Source organism: Plectropomus leopardus, chromosome 4 (assembly GCF_008729295.1).
Source record: "Plectropomus leopardus isolate mb chromosome 4, YSFRI_Pleo_2.0, whole genome shotgun sequence".
In the NCBI taxonomy this organism is placed as follows: Eukaryota; Metazoa; Chordata; class Actinopteri; order Perciformes; family Serranidae; genus Plectropomus; species Plectropomus leopardus.
Genome location: NC_056466.1, coordinates 3,644,733 through 3,665,002, shown reverse-complemented (window position 1 = coordinate 3,665,002; position 20,270 = coordinate 3,644,733). Strand labels below are relative to the sequence as shown.

The 20,270-nt window shown below is 40.5% G+C and overlaps 1 protein-coding gene across 2 annotated transcripts in view; it reads right to left on the bottom strand.

Annotated features, from left to right (window-relative positions):
* mgat3b (beta-1,4-mannosyl-glycoprotein 4-beta-N-acetylglucosaminyltransferase b) overlaps positions 1-17,454 on the bottom strand; it is an 82,057-nt gene extending 64,603 nt beyond the window's left edge. The window contains exon 1 of one of the 2 annotated variants that reach the window (XM_042485579.1): positions 17,377-17,454. In XM_042485579.1, coding sequence (XP_042341513.1) covers positions 17,377-17,423 — 47 coding nt within the window. In that variant the 5' untranslated portion in view covers positions 17,424-17,454. Of the gene's footprint in view, positions 1-8,851; positions 9,462-17,376 lie in introns of those variants that run through there. The other variant, XM_042485580.1, reaches the window with a different exon arrangement.
* Positions 17,455-20,270: the final 2,816 nt, after the last annotated feature.

The window sequence follows — 20,270 nt, the reverse complement described above, 5'->3', positions numbered from 1 at the left end:
AGACATGCTTCTGCTACATTATCTTGCATTAATTCTCTTGCTCGAGGGCAAACCTTGCAGAGGAAAACTTTTACGTCTACTTTTCAAGTGCTGAGCGCCGTCTTATGTCTTTTATAAATCCCTGCATCTTGTGAGGTGACAGCAGGTTATAACGGGTGAAAACTTTAAGCTGTTCATGCATGGAGCCTTCAAACGCCCTCCGACTGAATAATGACGATGATGATGAGCCTTCGGAGCCAAAGGTTCAGATCCTGTGCTGTGTTTTTTTTTGTATTGAAACGCAACGTCTGCAGAATGTGTGGGCAGAGGGGTGATTGCAATGCAGTTATGTGTACGATGAATGTGTGTAGGCAGAAAGAAAGAGAAATGGTGAACTTTACTGGAAGCAAAGTGAAATCAAACTGCGCAGATGTGTGCAAAGAGAGATGTCAAAAAAAGGAAAGAGATGTACGCCTGTGTGTCTCTCTCCAGGAATAGTGTGAGCACAGCCAGGAGCCTAGCAGTGTGTTTGTGTGTGTGTCTTCCTGTGTGTGTGTACAGATGCCAGATCAGAGGTGGAACACAGATTAATTCCCCCCAGCAGCAGCGGCAGGCTGTGCTCGGCCGTACGTAACCTGTTGGTGGGGTTAGCATGGCGCCGTTTGGACATCCTGGAGCCTGGGACGACCCTGGCTGAACCGCAGGGAGATTACACGCACAGCGGTAATGATGCACACAGAGATCAGTTCTACTGTATGATCCAGGTCAAAAAGACACATGCAATAAAGTGCACAAGAGCCAGAGGAAGAAATCTGAAGAGAAAACACTTGTGTTGCCGTTTCTTTTTTTCTCCTCTTTCACTCTCCGCTGAGCTATGTCTTGTAATTACTTTAGCGCTCGCTAAGGTTTTTGCCTTTCTGTCTCAGAGCTGAAAACATCCCTTTGTCCCACTGGCTTCCAAAGGAATAAAGAGCGTGTTAATGCCAAAGACCACCCTGGGCAGGAAGTAACAGTAGTTGCTGGGACAAATATTTGTAAATGTTTCACTGTGGTGATACAGGTAATCTAGAATTACAGTAAAGCCTCATGCAGACTGTGAGATTTGTGCTCCTGTATTTGTGATCTTGTAAGTTTAGTGGAAGCTACACTGTGTGACATGGATCATCACTTACTGAATCACAGGCTTATGCCTATGTCCATCAAAAACAAAAGTAGTGGTGTTAAGAGCAACATGTGTACAAGCAAATCGAGCCCTCCTTATAGTGGCATATACGTGTGTTGTAAAAAGTCTGAAGAAGAGGAGGTGGAGGAGAATGTAGATGCGGTCATGGCTGGGGAAAAGAGGCCAACTTGGCATGCCAATTTTGCAACAGAGAGAAATGCCATAAAGGGTTGGTAAAAAATGCTGGGATCATTTGCTCAAATGTTGTTGGGTTATAATGCGAAGGGTCTGTGAGAACAGCTTGGACGTGTGGCTTGAACACAGCCAAGAAAGTAGCAAAGGGTTGGTTAAAACAACCGTGATTGGTGGTTAAAATTCAGCTGGAAAAGGGCACTGAGAAAAGTGGGGAAAGGTCGGTAAGCAAACCCGTGATCAGTGGTTCAAACACCACTGAGAAAAGTTACTAGCCTGCTAAGGGTCGGTAAAATAAAAATAGGATCCATGGCTGAAACCCCACTGAGTAACTTTGTAAAGTGTTGGTAAAAAAAATTACCTGGGATTAGTTGTTCAAATGCCACTGAGAAACCAAAACTAACTGAAAGACGTGTGTATTTTCACAGCAATGATGACATTGGAGCAAAGGCTGTTTGTCGGGGATAACGCTCGGTCGGAGAAATGGGCTATCAGTCCAGTGGGACATGTTTTGAACTAAGGGGACTTTGGCATTTTGGACTGTCTGAACAATGACACCATATACTATATAGCAGAAATAACAACTGGTGCCAAGGTCTTTCATTACTTTTAGGAATTTTAAATCATATTTTTTTATGCAATATTTTCTTTAAGATCCCTTCCAAACATATTTTAAGCCATAAATATACTATATGAACTTTTGTGCTTTGAATAACAAATTATTTTTTATATATTCTTTGAGCACAAAAAGTTAAATTGCCTCGTTAAAAAGTCTTAAATGTGCATCTACGCCTTCGAACTACAAAAGTGGATCCGTGAATCTGCGAATAATTTTAGTTTCAAAAGTTTAACTGCTGGACACAAGATGTTTCCCACTTGCTAGGTTTCAAATTTCCAAAGTTCCATATTGGACCATCGACATCATGTGACAAGACCATGCTCATATGTGCACATATCAAACTGACTTTTAACCCAGATAAACTTACCTCTCTGTACATGCATCTTTCAGCAGAGAAACCCAACCATCAAGGAAAAGTAACAATCAGCAAAACACATTTTTGAATAAAAAGGGGCTTTGTTTACATCTGCTCTGCCCCATTTCCACCGAACTAAGGTTGTAAACAAAAGTGACTGATCCACAGATGACTTTCTTAACTTGATAAAGAAATGTACTTTGGCTGTGCAAAACTGCCTTTGCTGCTTTTTGCTGTCTTTCACTGGTGTTCACACACTGCAGGATATCAGATGTCTGCATCCATCTGCTTATAACAACAAGCCTGGTTTGTGGTCATTTCCTGCAGACTTACATTCTCACTTCTTACACAATGCAATACGTTTGTCTTGGAAAAAAGACTGAGGCCTCTGATCGGAACCTACATGAACAACATAAAAAGCATAAACTCTTTGGGTCTACCAAGTAACAGTTTCAAGCATTCTTGGTCAGATTGCAGCCTTTGAGTTGTAAAAAATCAAAGTTTTATGATTACAAGAAGTTTGACTGTGAGTCACAGCAAACATCTGATTTCCAGAAAATAACCAAGACCGTCATTTAGAGGGAAAGTCAACAAAACAGGATGCTGTGGGAGAGGAAGAGGCTGCTGATCTCTGTGTACCCAGATCGCCTAACTGACAGCCTCTTCGTGTGCCAGCAAAGCCATTTGTTTTGGCCTTGCAACTTGAGTCGCAGGCAGCGAAAAGAGGGAGCAACATAATGAAAGCGCTGTGTGAGAGGAAGCGGGGAAGAAAGAATGGAAGAGTTGTGATATGGTTGAGATAAAACAAATAGAAAGGTGCAGAGCTGCTGTTTGTTAATGAGATAAGAGGGACTGCATTGCTTTTTTTCCCCACGAGTTCTTATTATCATCAGATGCTTTGACAATAGCACTGGTGCATAAGGTATCTGCTGCCTCGCTGTGTTTGAAAAAGTAAGACAAAGACAGAAACACTGCTACTTAGACAACACAATTTCCTTGCACATGCTCTAAACACAAGAAAATATTTGAGCTATATGATCAAAGTTTTGAAAAGCTTCAGTATTCCAGTTATAATGATCGTGCTTGATGATGAAAAGCTTCCTTTTGTCTTACTGGAGTAACACAGAAACACTGCAGGGACATGAGCTATGTTTGTTATCTGCTGTCAAAGGTAGCTACCTGCCTTAAAGGAATAGTTCGACATTTGGGGAAGTATGGTTGTATGCTATCTTGCTGAGGGCTATGTGAGAAGTTTTATGGTAGTCCACAAGGACACGGGGGTGTTTTTTTAAATGTGGTTTTTACTATGCATTTTGGGCTTTTCTTCATATACAAACTGCATTTTAGGTCCTTAAAGGTCCTTTTGTAAATCTTTTGATTTTCAGAAACTCAGCTGCCATGTAGGCAGATAGTGTGAGCCATTATCTCCTTTGTGAGGTCTCAAAAATGGGGCGAAATTCGTCCGATGGCAGATGCGCTCAAAGCTGTGCTGATTCTAACCTTGCTATCAGGAAATTTGACATGTTTACACATAAAATACACAGTTGCTCTTTCACTATACTGAGGAACAGAGGCATCAAAATCACTGCTTTTGTTCAGGCTGCTGACTGGACATCTTTGCATGGCTTTAGGGTAAGGGTTAAATTGCTACCTGTGGGTTCGGCATGCTCTTTACAGCGCTCCCATTGTGTTCTTGCGTTTTCATCTCGATGAAGATTTTTTCTTTTTTGTTTAATAGCATGTGTGGACTTGATGTTAGTTGAGAACGAAGGAGAAAGTTGTTGGTCCCAGCCAAGAATTAGTCCAGCACATAACCCACAGATTAATGGGAAAACCTGTCTTTTACAGTTTGTTTTTTTACAGCTTAGCAAGCAAAATAAGGGCTGGGCAATATATTGACATTACATTGGTAAAATAATGAGACTAAATATTGTCTTAGATTTTGGATGTAATTTTGTGTTGTCTTTTGGTGGTTTTGAAGGCTTAATTACAGTAAATTGATGTACTTTTCCAAACTTACCTGCTGTTCTATATCAAAGTGGTATTAAACTCTCTTCAAGAAAGCAAATAAGTGTGTTTCCCAAAATAACGAACCTTTAAATTCTATATATGTTAATGGTAATGAGACAGCTATACATATGATCTTCTTTCATAGTCACTGTTCATGTTTCTTTTCTGATGTAGCTGGTATTATACTCTGCATCTCATCTCATTTTTGCCTCCTTAATCCACTATTTTTCTTCTCAATATGCTTATGCAACATAGATATATTTACTTGTCACTCCAATAAGTGAAACTGAAAGTGAAATCATGTGTGTGTGTGTGAGAGAGAGAAGGGGAGAAATCACAAGAGAGTGTTCTTAATCAAATCTGACAAAAGAAGTGAGCTTCAGCTGTGGGGCTCAGGTGGATCTCTGGAGTCCACACACTCTTTCAGACACATGACTGGATAACATCCCTGCATCCTCCCCTCCAGCCCACTCAGTCTCTCTGTTCTCTTTCCATTTTAATTTTTCAGTCTTTCTACGCAGCCATCCATCATCCATCGTTACATTTCACCTCTTTTATGTCTGACCCGTGTGACAACTCCTCAACTCTGATGCACACAAAATTTGTATTCAGGTGTGGCAACTTTGTTCAGTCCACAGCTGTGGCATCTCAAACCCCTAAGATCCCTTGGAAACATTTTCAATTTCTTTCTCTCCTGCTCTTTCTGCAACCCCACACCTCCCATACACATGCACACACACTAGCTCACTGCCCTGTCTCTCAGCATCAGCATCACTGTGAAGTGAAAAGGCCAGCATCCCCGTGAGATGTGGTCTTTGTTGATGTTGTTGTTTTGAAACGTGGGGATCTAGGATGTTGGTTGGGGCATCGTCGACCATTTGCAAGCCACAGCGAGATAACCACAGAGGACTAGAGCAGCAGTGGAAGTGGCTGGCCGCTGCCTCTGCTGCTACAAACACAGTGAAGTACGTATATACTTCCTGCCCAAATTCTTTCCTTCTCTGCTCTCTGTGCTGCCTCGCAGGTACAGGTCTAGGTCCAATTTTCTGTCCAAAAATGCTGCTATTTCATCCTGAAGCTGCTTCTGGGTTCAACTGGATCAAATGAAAAATGGTGTCTAGGCTTGGGTGGTATTACTGTATACCAGAGTATTTAGAAATCCTGAAGGTATGTTTTTCAATACGGTCATAAATATAAGCGTTTCTCTCTCTATAAAACTCATTGTATGTGGTGCACAGCATGCACCACCAGAGCTAGGTCTCCCGTCTCTACTGGTATAACTGGCTATAGCTGAAAGACATAGTGACACCTCATGGTGGAGATGTAAGTTACAGGACTGTCGTAGTCAGCAATGGCAGAGAGAGAGGGACTATCGGGAATAACAGCATATCTTTTACATCTAATTTGATGAATAATGAATTTATTTCGACTGAACCGGAGCTGGTGATTGTTGGAACAGTGGATTTACCAACTACATTACTGGATTACTATTCTGCAGGGGTGGGCGATATATATATATATATATATATATATATATATATATAATGACTATCAGCATCAGGTATAAATTGTAGTGTATTCAACTTTATTATGACAGTGGCTACTTTCTTCAACGTGCTAGGAACTGTACTTTATTCAATCATTTTGTATTTTAGAAGTTAACATTGATTTAGATGACATTTTAAAATACTGAGATATGTATTGTGTATCATGATATTGCCCAAAAATATCACGATATTGTTTTAAAACCATAACGCCAAGCCCTTCTTTTCTGTCAGTGTGTTTTATGATGAATTAATCAGCCAATTAAGTCCCGTCAGTCTCCTATGACTGAGAGAAAGTCATAGGAACGAATGTGTGGGAATATTTTTTTTCTTTACATTCTGTGGATTTCTTTTGTGTATTTATTAGTTTGAAAAGCTGAGAGTAAGTAGTGCATGTAGGCCGAGACCCCGATAAAATTTCAGGACGGTGTGTAGATATGAAAAATTGCATACCACCCGAACCTGGTGGTGTCTTCGAAACAAAACAGACATCTCTCCTGGAGCAACCTCAGATTCGCAGATAATTACCTCTACCCGACGTGCATCTTTAAAAACCTGGATTCATCCTGAGGGAACACATTGAGAATGCTCATCCGCAATGCCCTGTTTCACACATTCACAGCTGGGAGCTGCCAGGTACAGCTCCACTCTGCTACTGTTGCACCACTGAGCCGCTCTAATGGAGTTATTGCCTGATTAATTGCCTTGCTCAAGGGCAGCATGTCAAGGGAAGGAGAAAGAGGTTCATGTTTACACTATGAAGCCAGATTTCTCCACAGTGACAATCTCACCTGCTCCTCTGCAGCCTCCAGACAACTCCCTCATTCATTTACGCTAAATTTGCACTTAACTGCCTATCAGGGATCAGCTTACTCAAGCCTTCATATACTCAAACCCATCTGGGACCCCAGATCAATAACTGACCCCGAAGTAGCAACCAGGGAGCTGGGCACGCTCCCGTGGGAAATTAGAAATGGATTCAGCAGGCAATGGGGTTGGGTTTTGGTTTGACTAGATGTGAGATGAAAATGTTTTTTGTCAGTGAGGCTTGCAGTCGCTGCATACTAAAGACAAATGCCCGGGGCGGGGATGATTCACATGTGGTGAGGTGGCGTGGAGTAGGGCTTTCCTGTGGGCTGTAAGATGCAACAGGGATGAGGCTGACGGCTATCATCAGTTTAGGTGTTTGTGGGTGGTGGTGTGAAAATTAGGAACACGCCTGAAGAGTATGGCTACATTAGTGGACACTTAAAGTACCTTATAATACCATGGATTCAGTCAAGGTTGGGCAGCCAAAATGGGAAATCCTAAATCCTGGCAGCGTTAATGTAACATCAATCCACTGAGCCACTAAGAACTCACAAGGATTTCAAGACTAAATAGTTTCGAATGTTATAAGCTTGGCCTAAAGCCTGTACCGTGAGGTCATGGACTCATTATGAGACAATGAGTCCCTGGGAGCAGAAATGGAAAAGGCAAACAACAATTCTGAATCTTAGAAAGAATCAAAGTTATGTATTTATTTTGCATCTCTTTGTACACTTTTTCTCCCTAAAGTTCTTTAGTATCTCTTTGTAGTGGTTTTCCTCTTCTCGTAGCCATTTTGTCCCTTTGAAGTTGTCTTGTATCACTTAGCTATGGTTCTGCATCAATATGCGGTTATTTTGTCCCTGGTTATAGTACTTTTGTGTCTCTTTGTAGTCGTTTTGTGTCTCTTGTTAATTGTATTGTATCTCTTTGAAGCTATTTTATCTTTTTGATGTTGGTTTTGTATTTCTTTGTTTTTTGCTGTGTGTCTATTTGTGGTCATTTTGTGTGTTAATATAACTATTCCGCATTTGTGGATGTTTTGTTTGTCTTTGTAGGTGTTTTGTCTCTTCGTGGTCTTTTAGCATCTATTTGTGGTTATTTGTGCCTAATTCTAGTTATTTTGTGGTCGTATTCCTCTCTTTGAAATTGTTTTGTATCTCTTTGTTGACATTTTGTGTCTTATTTGTGGTAATTTTGTCTGGTTGGAGCCATTCTGTGTTTCTTTGTAGTTGTTTTGTATCTCTTTATTGTGGTTCTACATCTGTTTGTGGTCATTCCGTGTCTCGTTTTAATCATTTTGTGTATCTCTCTGTGGTCGTTTTGCATGTCTTGTAGCTGTTTTGTCTCTGAAGTATTTTTGTATCGTTTCGTAGTTGTATTTTGTCTCTTGGAAATGTTTTGTAAGTCTTTGTATCTGTTTCTTATCTTTTTGTAGCTGTTTTTTTTTTCTCTTGGTGGTTGTTTTGTATCTTTGTCGCTGTTCTGCATAAATTTGTGGTAATCTGATATCTGATTGTAGTCGTTTCATGTTTCATTGTGGTCGCTTTATGTCTCTGTAGTTTTTTTGTATCTATTTGTTGCTGCCTTACATCTATTTGTGGTAATTTTGTATTTGGTTGTAGTCATTTCATGTGTCTTTGTGGTCACTCTGTGTCTCTTTTTCATTGTTTTCTATCCCTTTGTGGCCTTTTTTTGCAGCTCTCTGTCATCATTTGGCATTGTGTTGCAGTCAATCCACCTGTCTTTGTGGTCATTCTTTTTTATCTCTTTCAGTGATATTTTGCCCCCTGATCTCTTGGCCCGTACACAGTCGGCCCGTTCTGTAAACCATCCATGGTCCTGGTATACTATCTGTTATTAAAATTAAATCTTGCACACCCAGGACCCACAAACCACCACAGAGTTGTATCAAATGAGCTGGCTAAGCCACACTCTACCTCCAGTCTGACCAGCAGTAAAGAGCCATCTGTTTCCATCTACTATCTAATTTCATGAGAAGCCACTTCATTAACCTCACACATGCACAAATACACCCCCTCTTGTATATTGCAGTCTTAAACTGTACATGCAATGGCAGGGGTCTTCACGTCAGAAGCCTCCCTGCTCTCCTCCACCCCTCCTTGCCCAACCTCCATATCCCGGAATAAAGAAAAAACACACAGCAGAGCATCTCCTCTTACCCATCTGTGCCTGTATCGGATGTCTTTCAGAGGTTCATGGTGGATGAGAGCCCTGCTGATCTGAGTCTAGTCTGGTGCTGCACAAACCGCTATGCCATCGCATTGGTGATGCTGGAGTCTCGGTGATAACCGGGGACCGGGGTCTCTCTGTGAGCTTCAGCCGGGTTACTCTACAGTCATCTCCCCGTGTTTACCCCCTCCTCTGGCACTAGCCACCGAATCGCCCGCGCCGATGGTCCGTCCCGAGCGGCACCTACACCGGATCCTGTCGGTCGTAGTGATGGAACAGCCTCCTCTCTTGCCTCTGGTGTTTATCCTACGATAGACCGTGCAGAGGTTTTGTCCGGATAAGATTAAAAATAAAGAGAAAACAGAAAGCACCGAGCCGCTCCGGTGCGCAAAGGGATGAGCCAAACGGTGCAGAAAAGGATGGAGATGAAGAGATGAGGAGGGTTGGCGGTGGGGGGTGATCACCGCTTTCTGCCGTCCTATTCGCCGTTTTCTGTCGTGTTTACGACCCGCTGTCGCCTCCTCCCACCGTCTTTTCTATCTCCCTCACCGTGATGCGTCTCCCTCTCTTCCGTCCACCGCGCTGCGCCCTGCGCCCGGTGTGACGCCTTTTCCGCTCGTAAGAAAATAAGACCCCCCCCCCCTCTTTTTACTTCTTCATCATCTAACCCCCCCTCTCCCTTTCGATCAGACAGGCGAGAAGGAGGAGGAGGAGGAGGAGTGTGTGTGGGGGCAAGTGAAAGAAAACGAAGGCAATGGAAGGAGGAGCCCCGCGAGGAGAGCTCCTCCCCGTTATGCTGCTTATCAGGAGGACGAGGGGGGCGCCTATCATGTAGGGAGATATAAAGGAGGAAATATGAGAGAGAGAGGGGACAGAGAGAAGAGGACGAGTGGCGTTGAACTTGTGCAGAGGCTCGAGCAGAGACGACTGCTATTATTACTGCTGCTAGTTCCTCTGTGGTACTTTAAGAGGTGTCCTATACTCTAAATTTATCCAACCCCATACAAGTTCTGCAAAACTGAAAATCATGACCAAATGTCTGTGACCACACCAGAGCCCCCGTGAGGTTGTAATGCACATTACATACTAGAAAAAAGGATTGCATGGATGAAGTATGATGAGATTATTTGGGAGATACCACTAGTGGGTCAAAAAATGTAAAAGTTGGCCTGATGGTGGCGCCAGAGAAAAATCCATGTTGTGAAAAAGAGGAATAAATAGAAATTTTGGAAAATGCGCATAATATGTAGCATATAAAGTGCCAGAAAGTGAATAAGAACTTATACCCACAAGGTAATTGTCTTGTAGGCACAAGATAGATAAATTGTTTCCACGAGAATATTAACTTCTGCACACAAGATTGTGCACACAAAATAATAGGCTAACTTGTTCCCACAAGATGATTATCTTGTGTGCGCAAGATGATTATGTTGTTCCCACAAGATAATAAACTTATGCGCACAAGATAAATTAGATGCTCCCACAAGATAATTAGTAACTTGTTCCCACAAGATAATTGTCTTGTATGCACACAATAAATATGTTGTTCCCACAAGATAGTTAACTTCTGCACACAAGATTGTGCACATAATAGACTGACTTGTTCGCACAAGATAATTACATTGTATGCACAAAATAAGCATGTTCCCAAAAGATAACTAATTTCTGCACATAAGATTACCTTCTTGCACACACAAGATAATAACATGTTCCCACAAGATTGTGCACACAAGCTAATAGCCTGACTCAATTTTTGAGGAGTTATGCGATAAAATAACACCTCTTGTAGTGCCTGCTGCATATTGCCACAAAGGAGCCAGCTCCTACCAACGCACACAGCACATAACCATAGCGTCATGTGACCTATGAAGCAAAAAAAGTGTTTCCATTGCAAAATATGGCTTTTCTGAATCACTTGAAATACCACCTCATGCAAACGTAAATAGAATTTTCCTTTTTTTTTCACCTGACATGTTTCCATTATGCATATTTTATATTTCAGTTTCAATTTGCCCAATTTGAGGGTTCATGGAAACCTTCCCACAGAGAGCAAAAACCTGTATGTGTCCCCATCATACCATCATCTTACTACTAGGATTAAAAAAAGACAAACACTCAAAGCGTGTGATGTTTATCTTTCAGGCGCCATGAATGTCTCCAACAAATTTCATAGCAATCAATCCAATAATTAGAGGCATTTCCATCAAAACCAAAAATTTCAAACTTAAAAGGACGACTGACTGCAGTCCCTGGAACTCCACAGCTGTAAATGCATGCATGGTCTCTCCCTTTTTGGTTTAATCAATTAACCAATAAAACATCCAGTGAAAACATACTTTTGCTGGCAGAAAATAACTACATTATTACACATCTAATCTGGCATGACTGTTTCGATTCAACTGTTCTGTCAGTGGTGGAAATACTCAGATATTTTAGTATGATTACCACAGTGAAAGTCCTGCATGAAGAAAATCTTTGGCAGACAAAACGTAAAGAAACTCATAATGAGTCTAATTCCCTTCAGCTGTCATCACTGATGCATCACTCTATGATCAGTACTTGATTGTTCAATTAGTCAAACAACTCATTGCCCTGGTATGAACTCTGGAACAATACCAGTCAAGTTGTGAGAGTAACAGATCATGCAAAGATAAACCGCATAACTGATTGCATTTACTGTAAAATTAATGTCTTTTTGGGAAACACAAAATGTCCCTGTTCCCCCCAGTTGTTACTATATCCTCTAAAGTCAAAGAGTTTAATTTGAAATTAAACATTAGAGCTCAAACCACCGACACACTTTTCATACCCTCAGGTGGTGTGAATACAGTAACACATGTTCATGCTTGGAATGAGCTGTATGTTCATGAACAAGCATAGTTTGGACACACCACTCCCTTTAATCTTTGCTTGAGCACTTTATGTTTGCATGGCCTTTTCTTTCCATAAATCCTACTTGTTATCATGAGGCTGACAGAACAAGGGCAGCTGATTTCCATTAGATATGAATGCATATAGCACTTCATGTGCATGTTTCGACTAGGGCAATGTACTGCACATTTATTCTTGCAGTGTCTATATAAATAACTGTACCAATAGCGAGTCTTCCGATCACTAAAAGTGCTTTTACACTATAAATCACATTCACCCACGCACAAGGCACCACCTTCAACTCAGTTTAAATGCACAGATTAAACAGTCATCAGGAGCAATTTGGGGTTCAGAATTTTGCCCAAGGATATTCTGACGTGCTGGGATTTGAACCAGTGATCTACCATTTGGTGGATGACTCTTTATCTCCTGAGACACAGCCGCCCAGTAATGTTGGTGGGTAAAGGTGAATAACTGAACAACTAGTCAGGTAAGTTCAGAAAATTACACTACTTAACTGTAAATTAAGCATTTAAAACCAAGAAAAGACAACATTTCCAATTTAATATATCCAAAATCTATGTCGATATCTAGTCTCATATCAAGATATTAACGGCCACACATCGGTATCGGACGATACTGTTCCTTGTTTACTGCCATTGGCTGACTGGTGAAAAAGATGACATTCAGCAGTGGCAGTGGCTGATGTTATTGCTTTGTGTCACATCAAATTCACAAAGGCCAAAAAGTAGGGCTCGACATGGCATCCTGTTACTAGGAAAAGTCTCAGTAAACTCAGTGTTGACACTATCTTTATATTGCCCACCTGTACAGCGAAGATTAACTTGGACTGTAGTGGAGTTAAAGTCTTAAAATATACTCAAGAAACAAGGTATTATTGTCAAAACTGTACCAAAGGACATTACACGAGTTACTCCACTTGGATCACAATAAGTAGCATCACACCATAGTTACATGAACATGTGGCCTTTTCAAGCACCAAAAGACAACACGTTTACTCAGCCGTTGCACGAATATGTTCAGGTTTAGCGAACAGCCTCGTCTGCGAGCTGGATCATTTTAGGAGGCCTCGGAGACGGAGATGCACACAGGTCTGGGAAGTCTTCCAGCTTTTTGACAGTTTGTGGAGACAAACTTGTGTTTGCTAATGTTTTTCAGCGTGATGTTTGTTTTAATTTGTGCTGATGCTATAGCTGTATTCGCTACTGCTCATGTGGCTCGGTTATGCTGAATAAGCCATCTACAAATAAACCTGACCTTTATTATATTCACCGATGCTTATCATCTCTCAAAGGAATAATAGGTGAATCGTGAGGGGATTGGCCTATTGACTCTGTGTGGCACACACTTCTGTTGTCCAACTGTAAACAATATGAAACAAATTATTACACGATTGTGACTTAGCGGCACATACTGCTCTCATTTACTGTGACAAGCTGTTTCAGTATCAGGTTACAGTTGGGTCACTTTTTCTCAGAGTCAGGCCCGGGGGGGCTGTTCACTCGTGAAGAAGAACTCAGATGCTCATTATTTGGCAGCAGTGATACAGTTCAGTTACAATAGCCCATGACCAACTTACTTTTTAACGAGTGCCTGCGTTCATATGGTAAGTCGGTGAAGCTGGCAATGCCTCAGCTTCTTAGTTTTACAGTAAATACAACTTGATGTGAAGGGCTCCGGTGGTGCAACATCCCTCATATCAGCCTGAGATCTTCAACCTCACAGCCTCCATTTGTTCTCCCTCTGAGCAGTCAGCAGAGGGAGGCGCATAGACCCACATTTTGGGCTGCTTCTGCCTTTTTATCAAATATTGATATCCGCCTGTCAGCACATCCAGTGTGACAGAGGTTTTCATCCCTGACAACAGGGGATGGATTTATAGAGCACGGTTATGAAGTTAGTGTGAGAAATACCTGGAGACCCATCAAATCTGGAATATGCTTTGAAGTGGAAAAGCCTGCTGAAGGTTTTACTTTGGATTTTTTTTCTGTGACTTTGGGGGTTTTTAGTAACTAGTAAGGTGTTTCTGATTGAGCAATTTAACACGTACAAAGAATATGTATTTTACACATTTATTTGAATGTTTTTCTACATGCTATACTTACATTTGACCACTTCTAGACCACAGAGAATAGGGCTGTGTATGGGGTGAAAAACATGTTTTGGGCATTTCTTTCAATTAACTAATTATGTCAAATCAAACTGCTCAATATATACACACTAAAGAAAGAGTGTGTGTGAGTGTGCTGAAACTGCTTCTGGTGTTCATTATTCGTTTTTTCTTTTTTTTTAAATTATCGTCAGGGTGTCTTCCCCGTCAGGACAAACAGACTAGGTGGTTTCAACCAGTAAAAACATGAAATAAAGCAGTTTGACGTCACAAATCAATGTTTATCCTATCCTGTTTGGCATGTCAGAGACAGGCCGCTAGCCTGGCACCTGCTAATGTGTGCTCGCCTTATTTCTGATCTAGACGTGCAGGAGGTTTTTCCTGGGCACTTAAGTATTCGCTAAGGTGTCATTGTTTCGAAAAAAAAAGGCCCTGGTGATTCAAACTGGTAAAAACACTGAATAAAGCAGTTTCACGTTAAAAATCTGTCTTTTTCCAAAGCAGTTTGGCATGTCCAGGACGGGCCACTCGCCCAGCACCTGCTGATCTATGCTTACCTTTTTTTCCTCCTACAACTCAAGTTGTAGACATCAAGAGGTTTTTACCAGGAGCTGAATTATTTTCAGAGGCTTTTACCTCTCCAAAATAAATGGATCTGGTGATTTAAGGCGGTAAAAACACTGACTGAAGCAGATTCACGTCACAAATCAGTGTTTTTCCTGAGCTGTTTGGCATGTCAGGGACGGGCCACTAGCTGAACACCTGCTGATGTGCGCTCAATTCTTTTTCTCCAACAACTTAAGATCCCGACGTTCAGGAGTTTTTTTTCTTTTTTTCCATAGAGGTCTACAGAGGTCACCTCCAACACAAACATTACAGGGTGATTAAAATCGATAAAAACACTGAATAAAGCAATTGTTTTTCCGATGCTCTACCTATGGACGGCCTGTTGACTACTGTGGCTGTCACAGAAATGTAATATGCTCTATATAGAGCCAGTGTTTGGTTTGTTTCTTTTGAGCTTTTGTAGAAACAAGCATCATGGAGGAATCCTGCTCCCTCGATATAAATGGCTCATTCTAAGACACCACAATGAGTCTTATTTTTATGTGATTATACACTAAGAAAACATGCGTATTATATTATATTCCATTTCTGTCACTAAATCTTACAAATTGTTCCTTTAAATATAGAACTTTAACAAATCGAACTCAGTCATGACATCAGTATTTCTAAAATCCTGGCTAGAACAATGCCTGCAATTATAAGGACAACAGAAATCCTGTTACATGAAACAGGCAAATGTTATATAACCCACATTAACACTATCATAATTCACTTATGTCCCTTTGTTTAACTTCTTTCAACTGTATCCCTGCTCTAATAGGTTCTGATCATCACAGCCTAAAAACGGCACCAGCACCCCTGGCAAGAGTAAACACAGACAGGATAAACTAAACATCTGAAACCTTGATGCTAATAAAAAAGGTCAAACTTAAAATGATTACTGAAGACTGGCACAAAACAGCCAGCTTCTGTCTTGACGTATGAAACCCTAACTGCTCAAAAAGCCCCACAGAATGGGAAATGCTGCCAATTTTCAGCATGAATCTCATTTTCCTGGATGTACAAGCGTGTGCTGCACATAAACACACTCTCATACACACAGAATGTTAAATATTCAGCCAAAGGGCCTTCTCAGATGACACCGGAGATATGAGGGTTATGGAGGACTTTGATGTGAGTCCAGACACACTGAACTATTACTGTTCGCTACAGATTTCACCTTCGCAACCAACGAGCTTCCCTCTGATAAAATTCCAAAGTAACAAGACAGGAATTGGGAGTTTGAGACAGACCATCTGACTGAACTCCAGGCAAGGGTGGAGAGACATAGGTGCATGTAAAGAAGGGATACATTATCAGTGGTTTAGTTCTCCGAAATAACAGGCAGGGAGAGCCAATTTGTGACCATGTGCTGCAGTCTGTCGTATAAAAACACTATGTGAGCTACAACAAAAGGCCTTTTGAAAATCAAGCGTATGTGGCTTCATGCAGCACTGAGCAACTTTCGTAGGACTGAAAAGCAGCTCACCTTCAAGACTTTATCCAGGTCTCGTTATACATCCGTGTGTGATGTATCTTTACATTCTCCAGCCTATATCACCGTCATAGCTCCTTACAACTCCAGAAAGTCACTGCTCCCAACCAACCAAACAAAACAAGTCCTTCGATATAACTGCAAGTTGAAATTATTACAATTTCTTTTTTGCATGAACTCAAATTTTTTTTTTAAAGTAGGGGTCAACATCGTATATTATCTGGCATTTTGGCAATTATCTGTATCAGCATTTTAATTTGATGATCTTCAATAAAATTAATTAAATAAGAAGTGCAAAGAAAGTGTCAGCTTGGGAGGAACTTTTACTTTGTAATATCCCAGGGAGCTATTTTTAAATATTCGTTGCGTATGAAAATTTCCCTTGATGTTATATTTTTTTTTAAATGTTGTTGGGAACTTGCTGTATATGATGTTGAACGTTTCAGTTTTGATTAAACATTTAAACAAAGTTTTGTGTTGGAGTTTGTTATATTCCAAATTCTGAATACTGACAGAAAGATTTTCATTTTTATTGTAAATACATATCCATTGCAAATATCTGTTATCGGTCGCATTAATTACTAATAATCAGTATCGGCCCTAAAAAACAATATGGGTCGACCCCTAATTTAAAGGTGCCAAATAGTGATCGTCAGAGGTGCTGGTAGGTGGATTTATTGACTTTTAAACAGAGCCAGATAAGCCGTTCACCCATTTCCAGTCTTTGTACTGAGCTAAGGTAAATACAAACTGAGTATCTTATCTAACTCTCAGCAAGAAATCTTGAAAAGGAATTGCTAAAATGTCAAACCATACCTTGAAGAAAACTCCACAACAAAGACAATCAGGACAATATTTAAGGAAACCCCTGATTCATACACATACGGCATATCGAAAGGTCAGAGATTGTTATTATGCATTTACAGCCTCATTTCCTGCTGCTGTTTTTGCCAGATTTAACCACATGGAAAATTAAAAATATCTAAAAGTAACTGTGAGGAGCTAGAGTTGCAACAACAAATGCATGGAGAAACAGAAAAAAAATAACGAACTTGTATGACATTTTCCAACTTTTGAACTCTTGTTTCTCTCCACTACTGACTTTAAAAATGCCAAACATCTCCAAACACACAGTCAGCATGTGAAAAAAACTTAAGCTTCAGCTCTGGTGTTTTCTCTCAGTGACAACGTGTCAGACTTCATTACACTCACAGCAAAAAATTTACAGACACTTGACAGAATAAGGATCACAGGATTTCTTCCTCACTACCAGAATAGTGGCAGACATGCTGTCGTGCCTGCATCTGTTTACACACACACACACACACACACGCACGCAGAGAGAGAGAGAGAGCTCTCCTCCTCACCCACTCACATATTTCACTTAGTGAGAATAAAAGATAAAGTCCTACCTCTCAAATTTTCTTCTACACATGTTTAATCCTCTGAAGTTCAGCATGCAGGAATACAGCCACAGTGATCGGTCCAGCTCAGGTAAGACACTCCTCTGTCTGTTGTGTCCTGCACTGCTGCTTCCAGGTGACACTAACAAGCTCTGCCATCAAAGGTGAGAAGAATCAGGTGAGCGTGGGCTGAACAAACACGGCAATCCTCACTCGCCTTGGTGACAAACTACAGCTGATATGATGCGTCATTGGTTGTGTGTGTGTCATAAACACACCCAGAGTCATAGGTCCATCCTGTAAGCTGGTAACTTTTTAACTTCCAGAGTCAGAATATAGTGAGTGACGGTAACTGTCTTTTCCTTTTTCATGCTACTGGTTTTAAACGTTTCTGCTGACCCTGCAGCTAGAACATGATCAGAAGTGCATTCAGTGTCTTGCACAACATTGAATACTGCCTGGCTTCATCTTGAATGAGTCCGAAAGCCTCAGGTTACAGTGTGCTGGGTTAATCATTTGGGCGTCCTGTTGCCAAAATCCAATTGAGTCAGGACCTGGAGACACAAGATGCTACTTGAAGATGCTCTTTGACACCATCTGGAAATCTAGCTCCACATTGCCATCTGATGGACTGACTTACACAAACAACAAAACAACTCGGACAGCTGCAGCAAATGCGAGGTCAATAAGGAGGTTTCATGGTCAGATTTCAGCAAAGAGGAATTATGTTTAAAAATTAAAGTCTATTGGAGTAAAAAAGAAAAATGCCTGGAGTTCAAATGTGTGGCAACCTTTTAATTTTATCATTTTCACTTTCATTGGAGTTTTTCTCTCATTCCCATTGGAGAGAAAAGCATAAAAGCATGGTGACATATGTCTCTCAAATCATGTAACACAAATAAACGTGATTTCATTTTCCCTCAATTTTCAGTTATAGAAAGTTACTCAAGTACTGTACTTAAAGGGACAGTTCACCCATAAATCAAAAATACATATTTTCTCTCTTGCATGTGCTGTTTGTCAGTCTAGATTGTTTTGATGTGAGCGTCAGATTATTGGAGCTATTGGCCATATAGATGTCTGCATAATCAGTACTTTAAATAATTAACATTTTAAAGTACATTTGACTGCCAAAATTTTTAAATATCTAAATCACTTAAATGGATACAGTAGGGGGGGAGGTTTATTTTGAGGTATTGCAACTTTTACTAACAGGATGTAAAAGATGTTAATACTTGTCTGTCATATAACTTTGACTAGCCAGAAAAAAGTTGAGTAACTCAGCTCTCTTGCAGTACATCTGGAGCAGGAAGACAGACTTGTTACAGAAACTTGATAAGGTTACTTTGTTACAGAGTGGGCTGATAATGTTTCCATAGAATTTAAGGTGAAAACATTACATCACTGTTTGCATATCCTGTTTCTGTCCTTCTTTATGTAGAACAGGGTATGCTTTTTTTCATTATCTATGATGACTTTTGATTTTTTTCTATGTAAAGTGCATTTTTAAATTTTTTATATAGTAATCATACACGACACACACAATCCATTAATCTTGCACTGGTTTGCATCTCAGTGTGTGTGTGTGTGTGTGTGTGTGTGTGTGTGTGTGTGTGTGTGTGTGTGTGTGTGTGTGTGTGTGTGTGTGTGTGTGTGTGCGTGCATGTGTGTACTCAAAGAAGGACACAGTTATGAAGCATAGACACACTATTGTTAAGATAACTTGTAGATTGCAAAGAAGTGTGGAAACTTTTACCAAATTCAATCTCTCAAAACTTAAAGAGAAAGTTGTACGAGAAACTGTCTAACATGTAAGAGATAAATACAGACAACTATATAAACTTGCAATGTAGAGGCAAATAATTCGGGTTTGAAAATGTATCTATTTCTTGTATTTGTAGTCTACATTTAAAGCATGAAGATATTTTACAACTAATGCATATTAAAGGAACAGTTTGGCATTTGCAGAAATACATTTATGTTCTATTTTTTATTTAATGAGAGTTAGAAGACTGATATCTCTCTGTGCACTAAATAAGACACCACAGCAGGGGGTGGTTGGGTTAGCATAGCTGGAAACAGGTGGCCTGGCTCTGTCAAAGGTCACAGAATCCACCTACTTACACCTCTCAAAGTCACTCGTTTACGCCTTATATTTTGTTTGTTTGACCTGCCGCTGGTTGACAAATATTTCCAGCATTTAATAAAATCACAACTTGTTTAACACTTTGGTTTTTGGAAACAAACAGCCCTTTTTTTGTTGGCTTTAGAGGTGCTGATAGGCAGATTCTGTGTTCTCCTGACAGTCATCTGAGGTGTTTTCTCCTGCATCCTCTTCTTATGCTGTCTTTTTTAGACGTATATTAAATTTTGTGTTGATTTTCATACATGGCGTCGTCTTGGACAAAGGCATCTAAAATCGATCAAATATAATTTCAAATCTTGATTCAATTTGCTCCCTGCTTTCTTACAAACTAAGTCAGGAGTCAGTTGGCGAATCTCAAAAGCTCAATCTGTTTGACATGCACTTTTTTAATAGCCATGGAGCCTGCTTCATGTAAAAATAACACGCATAACAATTTTCTTTGTGTCACTTTGCATAATGTTTGGTTGTTCCAGACCGAGGTTTGTTATTCATGTTAAAAAAAAGAAGGTGTTAAATGTCTCAGTCCTGGAACAGAGCCCGGGATCATCACCACATCCGAGGCCGCGGCGCTTACATCGAGCTCCCTCTGAGACCATCCATCACAACAACACATGAGGTCATGTTCTACAGTATACAAGATGTTTCTAGAATACACTCCGCAAGGCACTTCTGTATGTCTCCCAGATTAATGTGGCACAGCATGATAATCTAACACAATATACACAAAGGATACAGCTGGATTCATCGTTTCAATCGG